We start from the raw sequence: 18,053 nt of genomic DNA on the forward strand, positions 1-18,053 counted from the left end.
GGCTTCCACTATTTCACGTGTCAGCTTGTTCCGGTGCTTTTTTAACACAGTGGCTTTTTCGAACATTGTGTTTTGGGTATATGTGCAGTGCTTCGGTGTTCTTGAATAAAGTTGAAGTGACGTCGTCTTCTATGTCTTCTGTCTGTGTTTTTTAAGCGCTGTCGACACAAGAATGGAAAAGAGATGTTGGCTGCCAACGGTTTGCAGGCATGCCTGCTCTGCTTGAGCACCGCTGAAGCTGTTTGAAGTAAACAACAGAGGCTGGCAGAGGTATTTTCAAGACAGAAAGGATGCAATTAATTCTTGCCTTGCTTTGTGAGTGAACCAAAGTCAACAATCCACATGATGCTGCACGTAGGGTGGCCCATTTATGCATTGTTCTCAAAATATGCAAGCCCTTAAAGACGCATGCTGGAATTCGCTTGCTGTTGGTCAGTGATAAGCACGCCCGACTCCACCTAGCCTGCCGTTGTGATCGCGCCTTGACAAGAAGCGGCTTCAGTGTGTCACCAGGAACCCAAGCAGTCCTCACTTTCAGGACCAGTTGTGAAAGGAGGAGACAGGCAGCAGCACAAGTTTCAGACACCAGGTGCCCACCCCATCCCAGCGGTGCACAGTTTAGCCCAGCTTCTACAAAGGAAAAGCAGTCAGGACAAAGAAATTCTGGTTTCAGTACATGCCCAACAATCAAACCGTAAATAGAGCTCCCAAACATCCTGTCAACTAGGCCTTAAAGGTTGGTTTGGTTTTGGTTTATGGGGGTTTAACGTCCCAAAGCGACTCAAGCTATGAGAGACGCCGTAGTGAAGGACTCCGGAAATTTCGACCACCTGGGGTTCTTTAACGTGCACTGACATCGCACAGCACACGGGCCTCTAGAATTTTGCCTCCATCGAAATTCGACCACCACGGCCGGTATCGAACCCGCGTCTTTCGGGCCAGCAGCCGAGTGCCATAACCACTCAGCCACCGCGGTGGCTCTAGGCCTTAAAGGGACCGAGCACTGACTGAAACGAGTCAGGAGTTTATGGTGGCAATGAAAAGATTGTGCCTCATATTGTGAAAACTGAGCACTGCAATTTCGAAGGAATAAGAATTTACCATTTTAATTTCGCACTAAAAATCGCATACAACAAAGTTAAATGCCGTCTTGCAATTAAAACTTGCCATTATTAGTGTAGCTCACCATGTGACCACACCTCAGCAAAATATCACTGATTTGTTTTAAATGCATGCTTTTTTCTTTAAGAAGTGTTCCCCATATTCATTAAAGTTTAAATTCTCTCCACTGCACTCTTTGGAGAAAAGCAACGCACCCTTCACATTGCTGAAGATGTGCGGTTAGCTTTTGTCACTGATGCCACTTTGTTTTGCATTTTTGCTTGAAGCGGAAACCATCGTCCATCAAAACTTTTGCTGACGAGGTGCACGTCACTGTGCCCTAACAGCTTTAGGTATGGAAACTGAAATGGATACCACTCTATATAGCGAGCGTCATTTTCATTTTGTGTGTTTGTTTAATGAACAACCATCCTCTTTTTCTTTAAGAACGATGAGCTGGTGAGGTCTTTCTTTTGCCCTGTGCGAGAATCGGTAGGTGAACGCTGTGGCAGGGCACACTGTGCCTCGAAGCAGTGTTCCCGGTTTCGAAGGGACACCCGAAGTTCGCACGCGGGACCGCTTCCATCCCCGGCAATTCTTGGAAGGGAGGCTCTTGCACGTGTTCACCTCTTCTGTGTGTGTTTATGTGTTTTCTGAGCGTATTTGTACATTTGCAAATGAGAGAGTGTCAACTATGACACAGAGCAGAACACCATTTGTGTGGCCCAGAGCAGGAGCGGAAAACGAGTGAGACGAGTTTGTGCAGCAGTGTGTGTTCGAGTGTGTGTCTTAGTGGTGCCTTGAGCGGAGCGATGTTTGTAAGTTGTAACTAGGGCATTGTACACTGTGTATATATTACACTTCGATATTCATAATTGTAATTTGTAGTCCGTCTTCTTATCTATATATACATTCATTTCTTCTATCTTAGTTAGCCTAATAAAGCTAACATTACTGTCTGGTGGCTGATATTTGTATTATTCTTTGGTACATCATATCTGCCAACGTGCAATCACCATCACTTTCACTGACTATGGTTTCAGCATCGTCCTACATAGAAATAGGCTCATGCACTGATAAAAAAATTCCCGGTAAAAATTTTCTACAGTGTTTTTAACAAAACCGTTGCAGAACTGGGCACCTTAGCAAGCTTTCCGTCGTGGCGGAAAAAATTGGGCGCTCAAAATTTAGTGTTCTGTTCCTTTAAGAAGTGATGACATCTGCACAACAGTGTTAGAGTATGGTGCACTACTAGTTACTAAGTCTTGCCATGCAATGAGCAGCTTGTTGATTTGAAGCACTGGCTGTGAAATCAACAGCATCGACGAAACCTGCACACTTGAGGCCATGAGGCTTGATTCTTCTGTGAAAGCTGCTGTCGCCAATGCATGTGGTAACATAGAGGTGCGCTGTTAAGGCAGGTGTTATGGCTGGGACAGAATTTATTTTTTCAAGGATCCTTAGGATTTCTAAAATGAGAGATGCTGCCAAAGTTCTAAATAAAGCTTTAAACTTCTCCTCTGTTCTTTAATTTTCATCAAACTGGCAAACAAAATAGCAGTAGTCGAGGGTTTGACGGCATACCGTGTGGTCGAGAATTCTGGTGATGAGGTTTGCTGGTCACTGGCCAAGGCCAATAAAGATGGAAAGACGTTTCGGGAGCACTACAGCTCGGTGCTTGTTCACCGTACTGGTCACTGGCCAAGATCAAGACGAACAAGAAAGCCGTAGTGCTCCCGAAATGTCTTTCCATCTTTATTGACCTTGGCTGGTGACAAGCACACCCGAGCAACATAGTCACTGTACTCTCCTTGAGTGCAAGCACCTGACAACAACCTACTTGTGCAATAAACGGCAAAATGAAACCATGAAAGTTGACTCCACAAAACAAACTATGCTTCTTCCAGTATTTACCTGCATACTCAAAAGTAGTGAACACCCAGTGTTATAATGTCCCAGCACTACAGGCTGGAGCACTGAATGGGCCGGGCCCAAGCTTGAAGTTGCAGGCCCTGATTGAGCTCAGGCCCGTACATTTAGGAGCTGTGATTGATTCATTACCACAGGGTTAATTGACTACAGACACAAAACTTATGTTTTGTTTTTTCTTCCTTCAAATGATGTGTTACACACTGGTATACAAGGAGCATGCCATGTAATTTGCCTATGACTGTTAAATAACTTATAATTGAATTTCTTCTTGATGCTGTTTCAGTTTAAGTTTCATTAACTGAACGATGGCTGTGATGTGTAGTTGAACTTCAGGTCACATGAGGAACAAAAAAATAGGAATATAACTGCTGATACATCGTTTGTTGGAATTCTCTACTTGAAGCAGGCTGGTTTAAGTGCTGTAGTGAGTATGTATAAGCATGGAGGAAGAGGAAGACGAAGACGTTGTTCGATCTCCTGTCGCCTCAGCTCTGTTTATTTACCTAATTTTCTCTAATTTACCTAGCTTTATTTGAATATGCAAGGATGGCAGCATCTTCAAGGCGGTACTGTCCCTATGGGAAGAGTACGGCTGCTCCGGCGCCAGCAAGCTTAAAGGGACCACGCCAATCAATGGAGGCTGGCTCGGAAGAGGCGGCCATGGCTTCCCAGGCTGTGGAGCGACCAGAACATGGACTCGACCACCCGTCCAGTGAGACCTCATCGCTTAGTGGGGCTGAGTCAACGATCGTGGACGGTGACGAGTCAGTGGCCGATATGGCTGACGTGGACAACAAGGGCTTCAAGTTGGTGAGTCATCGCAAGCAACGAACGGTAGGGATCCCGGTAGTGGTAGAGCCCACAGAAAAAGGGAGTTGATTTAAGAGAGAAGAATCCCATCTCACTTTTCGCGGCCATTCAATCACTGCTGGGATCAGCTCCGATTCAAAGTTGTTTCACCATGCACGGGGCTCTTCAGCCGGATGTCTCGACGGAAGAGCAGGTTGACAAGCTACTGCAGAGCTCTCAGATTTTTGGCATCAAAGTTAACGTGCGATTGCCCCATTCCTACATGAAGAACACCTGTGTTATTAAGGTTGTACCAAAGTGGTATTCAGAACGCGACCTACTTGATTATCTGAAACCACAAGGTGTACTGCACGTGAAACGACTTGTGCGTCGTGTGGAGTCTTCAGGAAAAGAATGGGCTGCGAAACCTACCAACTCTATCAAGTTGACATTCGCTCCCAACTCAGAGCACCCCGAAAAAATTGATCTGGGATTCACAAAACACGCAGTTGCAGATTTCACTGAAGCTCCTCCACGCTGTTTTAGATGCCAACGGTTTGGGCACATGGCCAAAGTTTGCACAAAGGATCGACGCTGTAAGCGGTGCGGAGGCGACCACGACTTTAAAACCTGCAAGGCCGATTTGGCTTGCGCCAATTGCGGTGGTGATCATTCAGCGAGTTTCGTAGGCTGCCCCTTCCATGTGAGCGCTCTGCACCGTCGGATATCTTTTATTGCTGGTCCCAAAACCCCACCGACTGAAATGCATGTCCCAGGATTAGACGAGTTCCCAGTGTTAGAGTCTAATGTTGTTGCATTGTCCAACAATGTCCCTAAGAGACCTGAGTCCAGCAAGATGCCAAGGCCCAGTGCGCGCGAGTCGGCTGTTCGACCTCCAGCAAAAAGTGTCCATGTTCCTGGGCGGCCAAATCACAGCCAGACTCCACGGCAAGGGGGACCCTCATATGCACAAGTGACAAAAAGCCAGCTACTGCGGCCAAGAGTGTGTCCCCATCGGCATCTTTTGTCGATGTTGTGAGTGAGTGCGTTGCGCAAAATAAAGAGCTCAAAAATCAAGGTATGTCTGACCTTCTTCATGTTTTGTTTGGGGCCCTGCGTTAACATGTTCCAGCGATGGCACCTGGTAACCTGAAGAACTTCCTACAGCTGGTGCTTTTTTTTGAGTCCCTAATTACCACCTTCACAGCGAACTTCCTTGCAATCTGATATGGATGGGGTTAAACCTCGTGGATCTCATATGTACCGAAAAGTGCCATTTATATTGCAGTTGAACTGCGCTGGGATTTTAAGTCGGTTAGCTGAACTAAAACTATTTTTGAAATAGACTTGTGTTCCAGTATTGGCCCTGTCAGAAGCTGGCCTGCCAAGCGGGAGATGTTTGACTGGATATGTCGCCCATAAAAACTGCAGCATAAAGTCATTTCCTGCAGGAAGTGCTGAGCTTTACATAAGAAGGGAAATTACACATGTTTCTCTAAGCGTTGCCGATCTTTGCACGGATGACATTGAGGTAGCGGCTGTGAGAATACAGCTCGGCTCTCAAACCCTTTCTATGGCATCTGTGTACGTGCCTCCGCAGAAGAAGGTAGCATTGGATTTGTTTCTACAGCAGCTCTGCGACCGCTGCCCAGCTCCTAGAATCATCTGCGGTGATTTCAATGCCCATCATGCCGTTTGGGGAGACAGGAACACGGATTCCCGTGGACGCAAACTTGTAGAGGTTATTGACAGTTTGGACCTGTGTGTTACCAATGACGGAAGCCCCACTTTCGTGAGGCTTCCAGCCTCACGACAGCTATAGACCTGACACTGCATTCACCCGACGTCGGCGTGAGGTGGTCAACTGCGCCTGTCCGCATGGGAAGTGATCACTATCCGACTTTTGTGTTTGCTGCCGATTTTTGTGTTTGCTGTTGACTTTCGTATGCATGGTACTAAAATTAGTAATGTGGTCAACTGGGACAAGTACAGAGAGCACCTAGAACGTGTTTCTGGTGATGTTGTTTACAAAATGATTTCTAGTAAGCTAGCAGCAACTACGGCGGTCAAGTTACCTGATCATTTTCCGGCCCCGGATTTAAAACTCGGGAACCTTTGCGCAGCGAGAAGAAGGGTGGAGCGCCAACTCGTGCGGAAGAAGGACGACAGGCAACTGAAGACGACCTTCAGTAGGCTGAATTTTGCTATTAGACGGCACACGAACAAGCTGTACAGGTTGCAATGGGCCTCATTCTGCGCTAGTTTGACTGTTTTCTCACCGATGACGAGAATATGGCGAGTCATTGGCAGCCTTGCTGGAGAATCTCGCCCTTCGAAGCCTTTTGAAGCTCTTGCAATATGCAAGGAAAAACCTATTGCGTGCTTGGCAGAGTAATTTGCAGATGCACTCGTACGCGCTAATTCTGGAATAGATATATATACACCACCTGCTTCCTTCAGGTCTATCATGGACGTCCCGTTCACGCTTCGTGAGCTTCAGACTGCGCTCAGTGGCCTGCGGCGCCGGTGTGCACCAGGTCCCGACGGCATCACCAATCAAATGCTGAATAATCTGCCCTTGGAACTCAGAAAGGAGCTCCTCAACTACATCAATCGAGTTTGGGAGACTGGCAATGTTCCTCCGTCATGAAAGGTGGCACATGTAGTTCCAGTACTGAAGCCTGGCAAAAACATGACAGACCTTGTCTTGTATCTCCCTGTCATTGACCTCCTGTGTAGCTAAGTTGATGGAGAAGCTGGTAAATGAACGCTTATTGTGGTGGCTTGAGGATAGCAAGGCACTGCCAACATGTATGACAGGATTAAGCCGAGGTCTTAGTGCCCAAAATAGCGTCTTAGACTTGGTGAGTCACATTGAACACCAGAGAGCTTTCGGCTTTTCCACCTTAGCCATTTTTCTTAACGTTGCGAAAGCTTACGACAACGTGCTCCAGAGCTCAATTCTAAACAGTTTGCAAGGCATGGGCATACAGGGCCATATGTTAAGATTCATTTACACGTTTATAAGTGATCGCGCGGTTTGTGTACGGTTAGGGAGTACGTTAAGCACCGAAAGGGTTCTATCACGAGGTGTGCCTCAAGGAAGTGTTCTTTCCCCCACGCTCTTTAACGTCGTAATACTCTATGTATAAGCATTATAAGCATTTATATTGCAGTTTTTCCATACGTCACGTGACCTAAAGCCCAAGTGCACATCGTAGCCTTCGTTTGGTTGATGAAACCAAAACAGCATGAGAGAAGAAATTCCATTATAAATAATAAGGCAGGCTTCTTTGTGCTGCAAAAAAATCGCCAACTGCTGAAAAGTGGTCCGCTTATGCAGTCACAGCAAAAGCCTGCACCAGTGCTCTAAAGAAGCTAAAGTTGTAAATTTCTATAACACTACCCTTCCATTGTTATTCAGGCCTAGCTCAAAGCGATTTCGAAATGCCATCAAAAGCCACGATTGTCAAGTTATAACCCTTACTAATGAATAAGGTGATGTAATACATTGCATTTCTGTACTTAACCTTGCTTTCAGTCACTCATTTTGCCCCACATCATCCAGCAACTGTCTACCATCCACCTCACTTATTTTTTTTCCAATGAAACCAATTTTGCTCAACTCATTTGGTATCCACCCGATTACTAACAATTCAAAAAGGCCCTTTTCGTGTGTTAGAATTATTGCAGGGTACTATCGCAGCTATTTACCCAAAGACTATTTACCCACTTCATAACTCTGGCACCACGCACAATCCGCACAATGATACTCTTGATACTCTGTTTCATACATAGCAGGCAACACTGGGGAGGCTGCGGAAGTAGTGCGTCCGCGAAGCCATGTTACTCCACCACGTATCATTTGTTCTTCCCGAAGCCTCGGTGAGTGCAAGGACAAAAACAAAGAGTGGTATAAATTGAAGCGCTAGCATTGGGACTCGCGGTCAAAGTTATGAGGCGTTCAGTGTTCGGACCCCCTGGCTAGAGTTTTCAGTGAGTGTGAACTACCTTTAAGGTGCGGATGGCGTAAGAGCGATTCACCCTACCCGCCTCCTACCAGCCTTGTATCATACTGCCACATATCATTCTTCCTTCTCGAAGTCTCAATGAGTTGCAGAGTGAAAATGTGGCAAGAGGGATAATGGAGTCCAGGAGGTGCCATTCACGTTACTTAAGATCTGTCACAACAAAATATGTGCGTGTTCACCTTGGTTGCATGGCAAACTACCTTTTGGGCACAGACTTGACCTCCATGAACAGGTATGCTAGCTTTGGCAGCGTTGACTGCTATGTGTGAAATGGAGTATGCAGGCCTACTTCCTCGACATCAGCACCATGTAAAATATTTGAACATGTCATTTTCTCTCATCTCACTAACTTTTTGGAATCAAACTGATTTCTTCATAGCAGTCAACATGAGTTCTGATAGGTGCTCTTTCTTTGCGAAACGCAATTATGAACATTTCTTAATGACCTCCATGCATTTTTGGACACTGCCTTTATAACAGACTGCATTTATTTAGATTTTGCAAAAGTATACGACAAAGTTAACCACCACTTACTTTTACCAAAACTCTGCAAGCTAAACTCTGATCCTTTAGATTTTAACAGAATTCGTAAATTTCTTTCCAACTGTACACAAAATGTTAGTGACACTCCTGAAGTGCCGGTTGGTTCAGGGGTACCTCAAGGCTCTCTTTAGCACCCTCACTTTGTCTAATTTACATTAATGATATCCCTAATCAGGTCTCAAGTCCAATTTGTCTATTTGCTAATGACCGCGTTATACTCCGGAAGGCTAAAAAAGTAATAACACTTTAACTTTCGTCGCCGCGGTAGCCCAAAGGTTATGGCGCTCGGCTGCTGACCCGAAAGACACGGGTTCGATCACGGCCGCGGCGGTCGGATTTCAATGGAGGCGAAATTCTAGAGGCCCGCGTACTGTGCGATGTCAGTGCATATTAAAGAACCCCAGGTGGTCGAAATTTCCGGAGCCCTTCACTGCGGCGTCCTTCATAGCCTGAGTCGCTTTGGGACGCTAAACCCAATAAACCAAACCAACTTTAACTTTCCAGCGTGACCTCAATAACATTAATGCCTTATGCATGCTTTGGCAAATGCAACAAAACACTCCTAAAGGCAAATCAATGAGAATTACCCATAATCAATCAGCTTGCCCCACTTACCTCATTTACTCCATTCTAACATGCCCTCAATTGTAATGTGCATCCGTTTTTCAAGGCCACAAGAAAGAAGTGCAGTGACTTTGGTTGTAATGCACACCAGATTGTTCATGCTTCAATACAGAAATGATCTCAAACCAAACTTTATTACAACCGCTCTAACGTCATGACAAAGCAAGCCATGCCACTGTCTCAATTGCCTTTCTAACAGATGGCTGCTCTACTTCGAATCAAAAATCTCCTTTTCACAAAATTTGTAATCAAGTACCTGCTGACTTTGACCTCCATCCATGTTAGGCCTTTCTGACTCAACAGCTGCATCTGCTAATCATGCATATAAGTTTCAGGAACACCAAATGCGTGCGAGGTTTCCCGACTGCCACTTGCGTGTCCATGCACAAGATCACTTTATTTTAGCGTTAGCTTTTCTTAGTTTGTTCCTTCATGCTTGTTGGCATCCGCAGTGCACACCTTAAACCAAGATGCTGTGTACCCTGGATGGGAGCCTCCACCCACAAGGTCGCTTTTTTTTTTCAATCTGGCGTCGTGCCTCTTCACAACCGACATTTCCATGCTGGCTCAAGTCCAGGTCAGTGCCTTGCTGATGGGACACTTTTCTGACGCTCGTTAGGCCTAACGGCATCCATGACTGCTGTAGGCTAGGCAGGCAATATCGATAATACTGGCGCTCAAGAAATACCGTCAAGTGCTTTTCAATGTTACCCAGAGGCAAATCAGGCGGCACTGCACTTCATCTGCCATGGAGAGGCAAAGAAATGCTGGGGAGATCAGGCTTCGAATTTGGGTTGGCTACTGCTGGGCATGAAACGTAGACTGAGCCATAATACTGCGACTCTTCTCGTGGCAAACCTCAAAGAAATGCCGTGATAGTTTGCGTAGCAGTCTAACACTTACGGTATATTTATTGAAGAGTTAAAAAGCGCGCTACAAATATAATTTCATCCAAGTGCAAAGGTGGTCAGCACAGCGCACAGCGGCGTAGCTGCCAGTTCAGAATAATAATAATAATAATTGGTTTTTGGGGGAAAGGAAATGGCGCAGTATCTGTCTCATATATCCTTGGACACCTGAACCCGCCATAAGGGAAGGGATAAAGGAGGGAGTGAAAGAAGAAAGCAAGAGAGAGGTGCTGTAGTGGAGGGCTCCGGAATAATTTCGACCACCTGGGGATCTTTAACGTGCACTGACATCGCACAGCACACTGGCGCCTTAGTGTTTTGCCTCCATAAAAACGCAGCCGCCGCGGTCGGGTTCGAACCCGGGAACTCTAGATCAGTAGCCGAGCGCCCTAACCACTGAGCCACCACGGCGGGTCCAGTTCAGAGGCAGAATCCAAGTTTTCGGCTAACACTCGCCAAGCCAAATAAGCCACGTCTTTTTGGCGTTCCCGCAGTAGAAGTGTGCTTTAGAAACTCACATAGACATTGGCGCCAGCTTTCCCTTCGTGTAATACTGAGAAATTCAATGAGAAATACAAAGCTGCCATGCCATTCTGTTAAGCCAATGTGTTCCTGGCGTAGTTTCATTTCCTTGCTCGATTCTATCTTATGTTATTTTTAGGTGTTTTTTTCCGAAAAAAAAAAAGCTGCGTGTTAGAATAGAGCAAATATGGTACTTAATAATACTCCCTTTGACATGGTAGCTTCTTACAAACATCTAGGTGTGCATATGTTACTAACATCTTATGGAAACCACACATCGAATACATTACGTCAAAAGCTAACCCCATGCTTGGCTACCTAAAACATAACTTTTCCTTTGCTCCACCGTCACTAAAAAAACAACTCTAGGTCACTTATGTCAGAGCTAACCTCGAATATGCATGCTCAATATGAGATAGTGGTCATGCTACTCTAATTAACATCCCTGAAGGTGTGCAAGATCGATCGATTTAATTCATTCTTAACAGTTATCACCGTACTCCTAGCATCACAACTATAAATCTTGCACTTAACATTACTCTTCTTTCTTACCAGAGAAAAATAACCTTGTCTTTCCGTCTTTAATGACACTAATAAGATAAGCATGTGCTCAAGTGCCAGCACATTACACCAGTATCTTACATTTCCCCATGTGTTGGTAATCACTTCAAAGTTAATGTGCCATCACAGCCCACAGTCACCGATTCATATTCATTTTTACGAAGGACTTCTGAGTGGAAACATCTGCCTGTCACACCAGTCACTATCACAGATACTGATTGTTTTCACAGAGCACTTAAATCATAATATAAACTAACTTCATGCCTGCGTCTAAAACTGCAGTTTCTACCACACTGCCATTTATGGCTGCAATTTTCTTTTTATTTTTTTCTCATTCTTTGTTTTTGCTTTTAAATGTTTTTGTTTTGGTGCTATTGTGTTTATTTATCTATAGTTTTCTGCTCTGTCTGCATATTTTTTTGGACATACAGTCTAGCATGATTTGAAGGTTGTCATTCCGGCTGACAAGGACCAAGAAATTTTTCCTGGCAAGAAGGCCACTTCGTCCGCAACTAACATGACGGTACAGGATAGAGGAATCCGTGGGATAGCTAAGCTCATGCATTTGTTGCAGCGTTCTTGCAAAAATAAACCGTGTTAGAGCAGTTTAATCTGAGCAGGTGAAGGCTGAAGTCATCCCCTTCAAATCACGTGAGACTGTATTCAGGTATGTTCCTCAGCCCCCTCCCCACTAGAATGCTTCCTGTAAGCACTGAGGTATTAATGAATAAAAAAAAAACTATTCTAGTTTGTATCAGTAAACTATGCCAGATCTCTTGTATTTCTAAGCAGCCCAGCTCTTATGAGAGAACGGAGAGAGAAGGCCCTGACCTTGGGGTCAAGTGCCCCGGAGAGCAGGTTCCTCAGTGCCAGGTGCTGAGCCACCGGGCGGGCGCACAGTGTCGACAGGAGCCGGAAGCACACGCAGGCGGCCGCGTACTTCCGTGAAGGACCGTAGTGGGACGGGTTGCAGACGACAGCAAAGAAGTAGGCGACGGCTGCCGCGGCCACCTTGACCACAGCCACAGGCGACAGGGACTCCGGCTGGACAGATGCTGAGAGGAGCTCCGCGACGGCGTCGGCGTACGTCAGGTCGGAGGACAGCTGCATCTGCTCCGCCAGCACCTCGGCAAACTTGCACACCGTGCCGCTCACACGCACGCCCACCTGGACATCATCATCGTGGAGAGGAGAGATGTAGATGGGTGACACGCATCTGTACAAGCCACAAGCGGGCTTGGAGTGTGTCACTCGAGCAGGCTACTCATGTGCACAACAAACAAAATGTACTGTCAGAACCAAAAGCCTCCAGGATAGGTGAGCTGCTAGAACGAACTCCAAGAGCTCTGTTATTAGGTGGTAGCTCCATGTCAGGCTAGTGGAGGTGAAGGCTGGACTCACGTGCTCTCACGTGTGGCATTCAATTGAGGTTGTAGTGTGCAGCGTTGTGCCCGGCTCCAGAATAAGCACGCTGGAGGGCACGTGCAGATCAGAATTCGATGGCTACGGATCTCGCTGCTGCGCCTGCCTGGCTGCCGGCGGCTCCGCTCCTTCTTGGCTGAATGAGTCCTCTTAATAAATTTGTGGACACCAGCCACCTGCGGCTTGTGTCTGGGGTGCCCCTTCCACAAGGTGATCTTTCGCAGACACTGCCCCTATGCACCTAAATCACTTTCCCGCATCCCAGAGACTTTCGTCCCCGACTGTACAAAAACATACCAAAATATGCAGACTGAAACCCACAACTAAAAAACATTGTTCACATTTGTCTGAAAATGAAATGCACAATAATCTGTGCACTCAAATAAAAACCACTTAGACTAATATGTTCTTTGTTCGTTGCAGAAAATGTAGAATTGGGATGTCTGGCCTAAAGAATAAAGGATAAACCTTTCTCTCCACAATGTCTCAAAGAAACCAAACACTAAAAAAAGAATTTTTTTTTTAAAGCTCAGTTCCCTGATAGCAAACTCAGTAGCAGAGAAAACTTTTATTTTGCCTCAGCAGTTGGTGCTCGACGTGTCGAGCTCATTTCTCTTGCGGCCACAGAACATAAGTGAATTTCCACTACAGTGGGAATTGCAGGTTCTGGCAACATCCTAGTAGAGAGAGAAAAAAGTTGGGACATGGTATCCATGACGTATAGTGCAACATACTGACTGTTAAGTAAATTAGAGATAATTGAAAAAAAATTATCTCAGCATAACCGCTTGCTTGTTCAGGCTCCAATTTCACACAAAAGTGCCACTTGGCAATCAGTTTTGTTCTAAACTTCGTTTGGATAGGGTACTTGCCTGATTCGGTCAGAATTAATCGAAAATTTCTATCGTCTGCAGTGATGGCGGACCAAAACGGCAAGCTTTTGCAGCAATCGCACCCGCAGTGCCATCTGTGCTCGCCGAAGGAATGAGCACACTACCATTGAGGCACCGGCGAAATGCAAAGGGGAGGAAGCGGCTGCACGGTTACTTTGACAGTGCTTTTTCGGCTATTTTATCAAAATTTGGCGCAGCAAACACTGTTGCATGCATTTGCACCCCTCCCCGCACCTTGCGTTTCTACAATGAGTTTCTCCGCAGCCTCCCTGCCCGGTAGAGTGCTCGTTCGTCAAGAGGACACATGAAGGCGCTACCGGCATCATTACTGCGAAAGCTCGCAGTTTTGGTTCACCGTCGCCACCAACGTTACTAGATTGTTTCCAGTTCTCGAACTACGGACGGCAAAATGGACGGATTTGTCGATTATGGCGGAGTTGCAGCACCACACACAAAACAACTTGCCGACCACGCATTGGTACTGATGTTTATGCCACTTTTTGGAGATTGGGTGCAGCCAGTTGCATGCTTTGCGACAAAAGGAGCAGCTCCCGGTAAAGTTCTTTCAGAACTTGTAATCAGCGCCGTCCTGGAACTGCAAAAGAACAGTGCACCAGTGCTGGCTTTGATCAGTGACGGGGCTGGCAACAACGGTTCTATGTGGAGCCAGGTTGGAATGTCAGGCAAAATGGATGCGCCTCATCACTTTATTGAGCACCCATCCCAAAACATCTACTTCATGTGTCATGTCCCCCACATTGTCAAATGTATAAGAAATCACATGAGGAAGCGCACCCATGGAATTGTAAAGAAAAAAGCATGTGCAAATTTTCAGTGCAGTTTAATTTTGCTACTTTCAGGCAGGCGACCTTCGCATCAATTTCCGGCATCATGTGTATAAATAAACGACGCAGCTACGTTACGCCTCATTGTGAACAGGGCTCCCGTGGGGGAGCCGAAACGTCATCCCATCCTTTCTTTTGGTTGGCGCCTTCTATTTTCGTCATGTACCATCCCGACCGGACGGGTTTCCGTCAGACACTAGACTTCACACAACCTAATGAGCTGTAAAACCTGAGCCGCATTGCATGTCACAATTTCAAGGCAAACATTGCTATCTGACCTGCAAACTGCCAGTGCTCCGCTTCAGTGCACCGGGCTGGATGGATGGATGGAAGGTAGGAGCGTCTCCTTTGAAACAGGGCAGCGGCAGCTGCCACCATGCTAAGTTTTCTTTTCCTTTATTTTTGTTTAACTCTGCTGTAAGCTGTTAATAAAATTAGCCATTTTCTTTAAAATACGCCTTCCTACACTTTAAAACTTATGTCACCTCTCTGCTTTTGTGCCACCAATCCTCCAATCGCTTTTTGCTAATTTCCACCGCAGATTTATTTACACGACTATTTTTATCTCTAAACCCTAAGGCCTCAGGGCTAACCATGACCACCACGCCATCTGGGGAACGGAAACGAAAATGGGCCGCACATCGACGGCGGCCGCGGGGGGAGTTTGAGAACTGAAAGGATCTAATAAAATTGCTCGCCACAAACAGTGAAGATTTCCGATTAATTTTGAGTGAATCAGGCAAGTACTCCATCCAAACGTAACTAAAACAAAACTGTTCGCCAAATGCCACCTTTGTGCAAATTTTGAGCGCTAACAAGCAGGAGGTTAGGCCGAGGGAATTTTTTTCGATTTTCTCTGATTTAAGCAACAGTCAGTATACACCAAAGGAAACAAGAAGCACTCAAGAAAGGAGGCAATTGTGCGACCTAAATGTAATATCAACCGCTATGGCTCTTGCACAATGTAAGAACTAATCAGATGTTGACCTATGTCATGCTTGGTAAGTTACCTAACTGTGCAATACGCTGCCAGGCACATGTGTAGTCTGTTATGGGGCTTTTTAAATACAGTAATCCCTGGTTATAACGAAGTGAGCGGGCCGGCGAAAAATTCATTATAAGCGGTAATTCGATATAAGCGACCACCCAAGAAAATTTAAAGCAGTCGAGCTTTAATTGCGCCGCTACGGTGAGGAAGTCATAATACAATGTATTCAGTGAAGCAAAACATTCTTCAGGTGCAAAAGAGGTAGTGAACTTTGGCTGTTTCAAGTTCAATTACAGTTGCCGACCGATTTTTTGGACTCGAAGGGACCCGAAAAATGGTCCGAATAATCGAACAGTCCGAAGTATCCGTGAAGTACAAAAAATCACTTTATTGAGATGAAATCGGATTAAAAATGTCACTGATTTTACCTCGCGGCAAATTTCTCTTGCTGGTGACGATTTGCGCCTGAATTTGTGCCAAGGTTGTGCTCTAACTGTACACGCTAGACAGCAAGGTCACCGCATTTAGTTGGAATACTTCCCACGTTTCTTTGACGGACCCGGCGGGGCCATGTTGTCCACAACCCAAGTGTGCACCACACCGCTCATCAAACACACGCAAAGATAAGGCACTCTTCGTTCAAAGCGGCGGAACCGCCGGACGCAATCACAAAACGGCGAACGGATGTAACTTCGTGAAGACTGAGTGCCACTCAGTCAGAGAAACCCAAGTGACGAAACGGCGAATGGCGAACTTATGAGACCCACCGCGGTGGCTCAGTGGTTAGGGTGCTCGGCTTCTGATCCGGAGTATCCAGGTTGGAACCCGATTGCGGTAGCCGCGTTTCGATGGAAGCAAAACGCAAAGGCGCCCATGTGCTGTGCGATGTCAGTGCACGTTAAAGATCCCCAGGTGGTCAAAATTATTCTGAAGCCCTCCACTACGGCGCCTTTCTTCCTGTCTTCTCTCAGTCCCTCCTTTATCTCTTCCTGCGGAGATGTAAGCTCCTGCACAATATCGTTCCCACAAAAACCAATTTTCAACATATGGGACAAGCGATAACTGCCCGCAACAACGTCGGCGACAAAAGGAAGTTGATGGTGATGACAATCCGGCTGCCACCTCGAAGTGTCAGAGATCGCAGGGACCTCTACTGGCAACAAGCCATCGCCTCCTCTAGGAAGACGCCTGCCGTGTGCGCCAAAAACCTGCTGCCCTTACCTTTCCTTTTTTCTCCTTTCCACTTGAGGTAGTAGCTAGCGATCCTTGTGGCAGCCGCTTGCAACATATGTGCGCATGCACACATCACCGCGCGGTTGTGGCGCGCTCGCGCCATAGCAGACAGCGCAGAGATGGCACCTTCCGCGTGTTTAAGCAAACGAAAACAAAAGCACGAGCAGAGCTGAAAGTAAAAAGTCAAAAATAAATTTATTTTACGCTCTCATAGGCTACTTAATCACTCTTTAAATGAAGCTTAATTCTTTTCAGAAAAATACGTTGCAGAACTATTAGCAGAAGAACTGTTTAACACGTCTGCTGACTGCTGCTTGCAACTGTTCCGGTATTTTGGCCCTTCAGCAGCAGTTTTACTTGCTCATTGTGCACATTGAAAAGAATTTTGTTTTGTAAAGCACTATGCACTATTGTTGCGTCCCAAACTGCACCTCAAGCGAACGAAGAAAGGAGCCCGGAGTCTCATTTCATGAGCTACCATCCGACAGCGCTACGCAGGAGCAGTGGATAGGGGCAATAGCGAGAAAGGATTGGTTGCCATCATGTGATTACACTGTTGTGTGCAGCCTGCATTTCAAACCATCTGAATTCCGGATGACTGCAAGCGACGTCTACTGAATCCAGGTGCAGTGCCTTGTGTGTTCGGTGCCAGAACGCCGCGCACGGAGGAATCCGCTGTTCCGACGAAACCGGGTGGAGGAGTGGAAAAACGCGAGTCTTCGCCAAGTGTGCCTTGCGTGTTAGACGTGTGTGAAGATGAGCAAGACAAGGCCGCCCCTTCAGTTGAACTACCCGGTGAGCTATCGACAACATCAGATGCTGCTGGGCCATCCAACGGGCAATTTACAGACGGTAGAAGCAGCGCACTCCACATTGAACATGATGTGACTGCACCGTGTGGTGCATCGCATGAACCTGTGCAACATGGCAAAGAACCGGTCACAGCTGTGGAGAAGAAGAAACGAAAAACCAAAGCTCATGCTAAAAGTTCATTTCAAACACAAACAGAGTCAACACCCTCTTCAAGTTTTTTCGTCCAGCGCAAACGATGGCGACAAAAAGAACGCACCCTGAGAGCGAAAATTGACAAGCTGAACAGAACAGTGGACGCGTACAAGCAAGAGCTTCAGAAACTGAAGGAAAGCTGCTTGGTCAGTGCAGTTTTAGAAGTTGCGGCCGGTGCAGAAGACGGAAGTGCAAAAGCAGTGCTACTTCGAGACCAAGTGAAGAATTATAAAAAGCGTAAACCACAGTGGTCTGAAACCACAATCAGACACTGTATCGGTATTCGACACCTGTCGACAAAGACGTACGAGCATATCAGGTCCAAGGGACTCCTCAGACTACCATGCCGAAGCACTCTACAGAAATATATTGGAACAGTTGCCAGAGAAGCTGGGTTTAACGACCTGGTCCACTGCCACCTGGAAGCAGAACTAGAAAACCTGGAGACGCCTCAGTCGAAGGTGTGCGGTCCTGTGGTAGACGAGATGAGGATTCAGGAGAAGCTGACCTACAACAAGCAAAGTGATGCATTTGTAGGTGATGTTGGCATGGGCCCCGAACTTCAAGATATCAGTCCCAGCTCAGAAGACGAGGTCCTAGCGAACTCCCTTTTGTGCTTTTTGCTGTGTGGTCTTCACGCAAGGTTTAAGATACCT

General features: G+C 46.3%; 1 protein-coding gene across 1 annotated transcript in view; it reads right to left on the bottom strand.

The window, feature by feature from the left end:
- The window catches only part of omd (integrator complex subunit 5 omd), a 65,923-nt gene that overhangs the window by 10,102 nt on the left and 37,768 nt on the right, over positions 1 to 18,053 (bottom strand). Inside the window, exon 5 of the mRNA XM_077643688.1 lies at positions 11,843 to 12,178. Within this exon, the coding sequence (XP_077499814.1) occupies positions 11,843 to 12,178 (336 nt within the window). The remainder of the gene's footprint in view (positions 1 to 11,842; positions 12,179 to 18,053) is intronic.

Source organism: Amblyomma americanum, chromosome 11 (genome assembly GCF_052857255.1).
Source record: "Amblyomma americanum isolate KBUSLIRL-KWMA chromosome 11, ASM5285725v1, whole genome shotgun sequence".
NCBI lineage: Eukaryota > Metazoa > Arthropoda > Arachnida > Ixodida > Ixodidae > Amblyomma > Amblyomma americanum.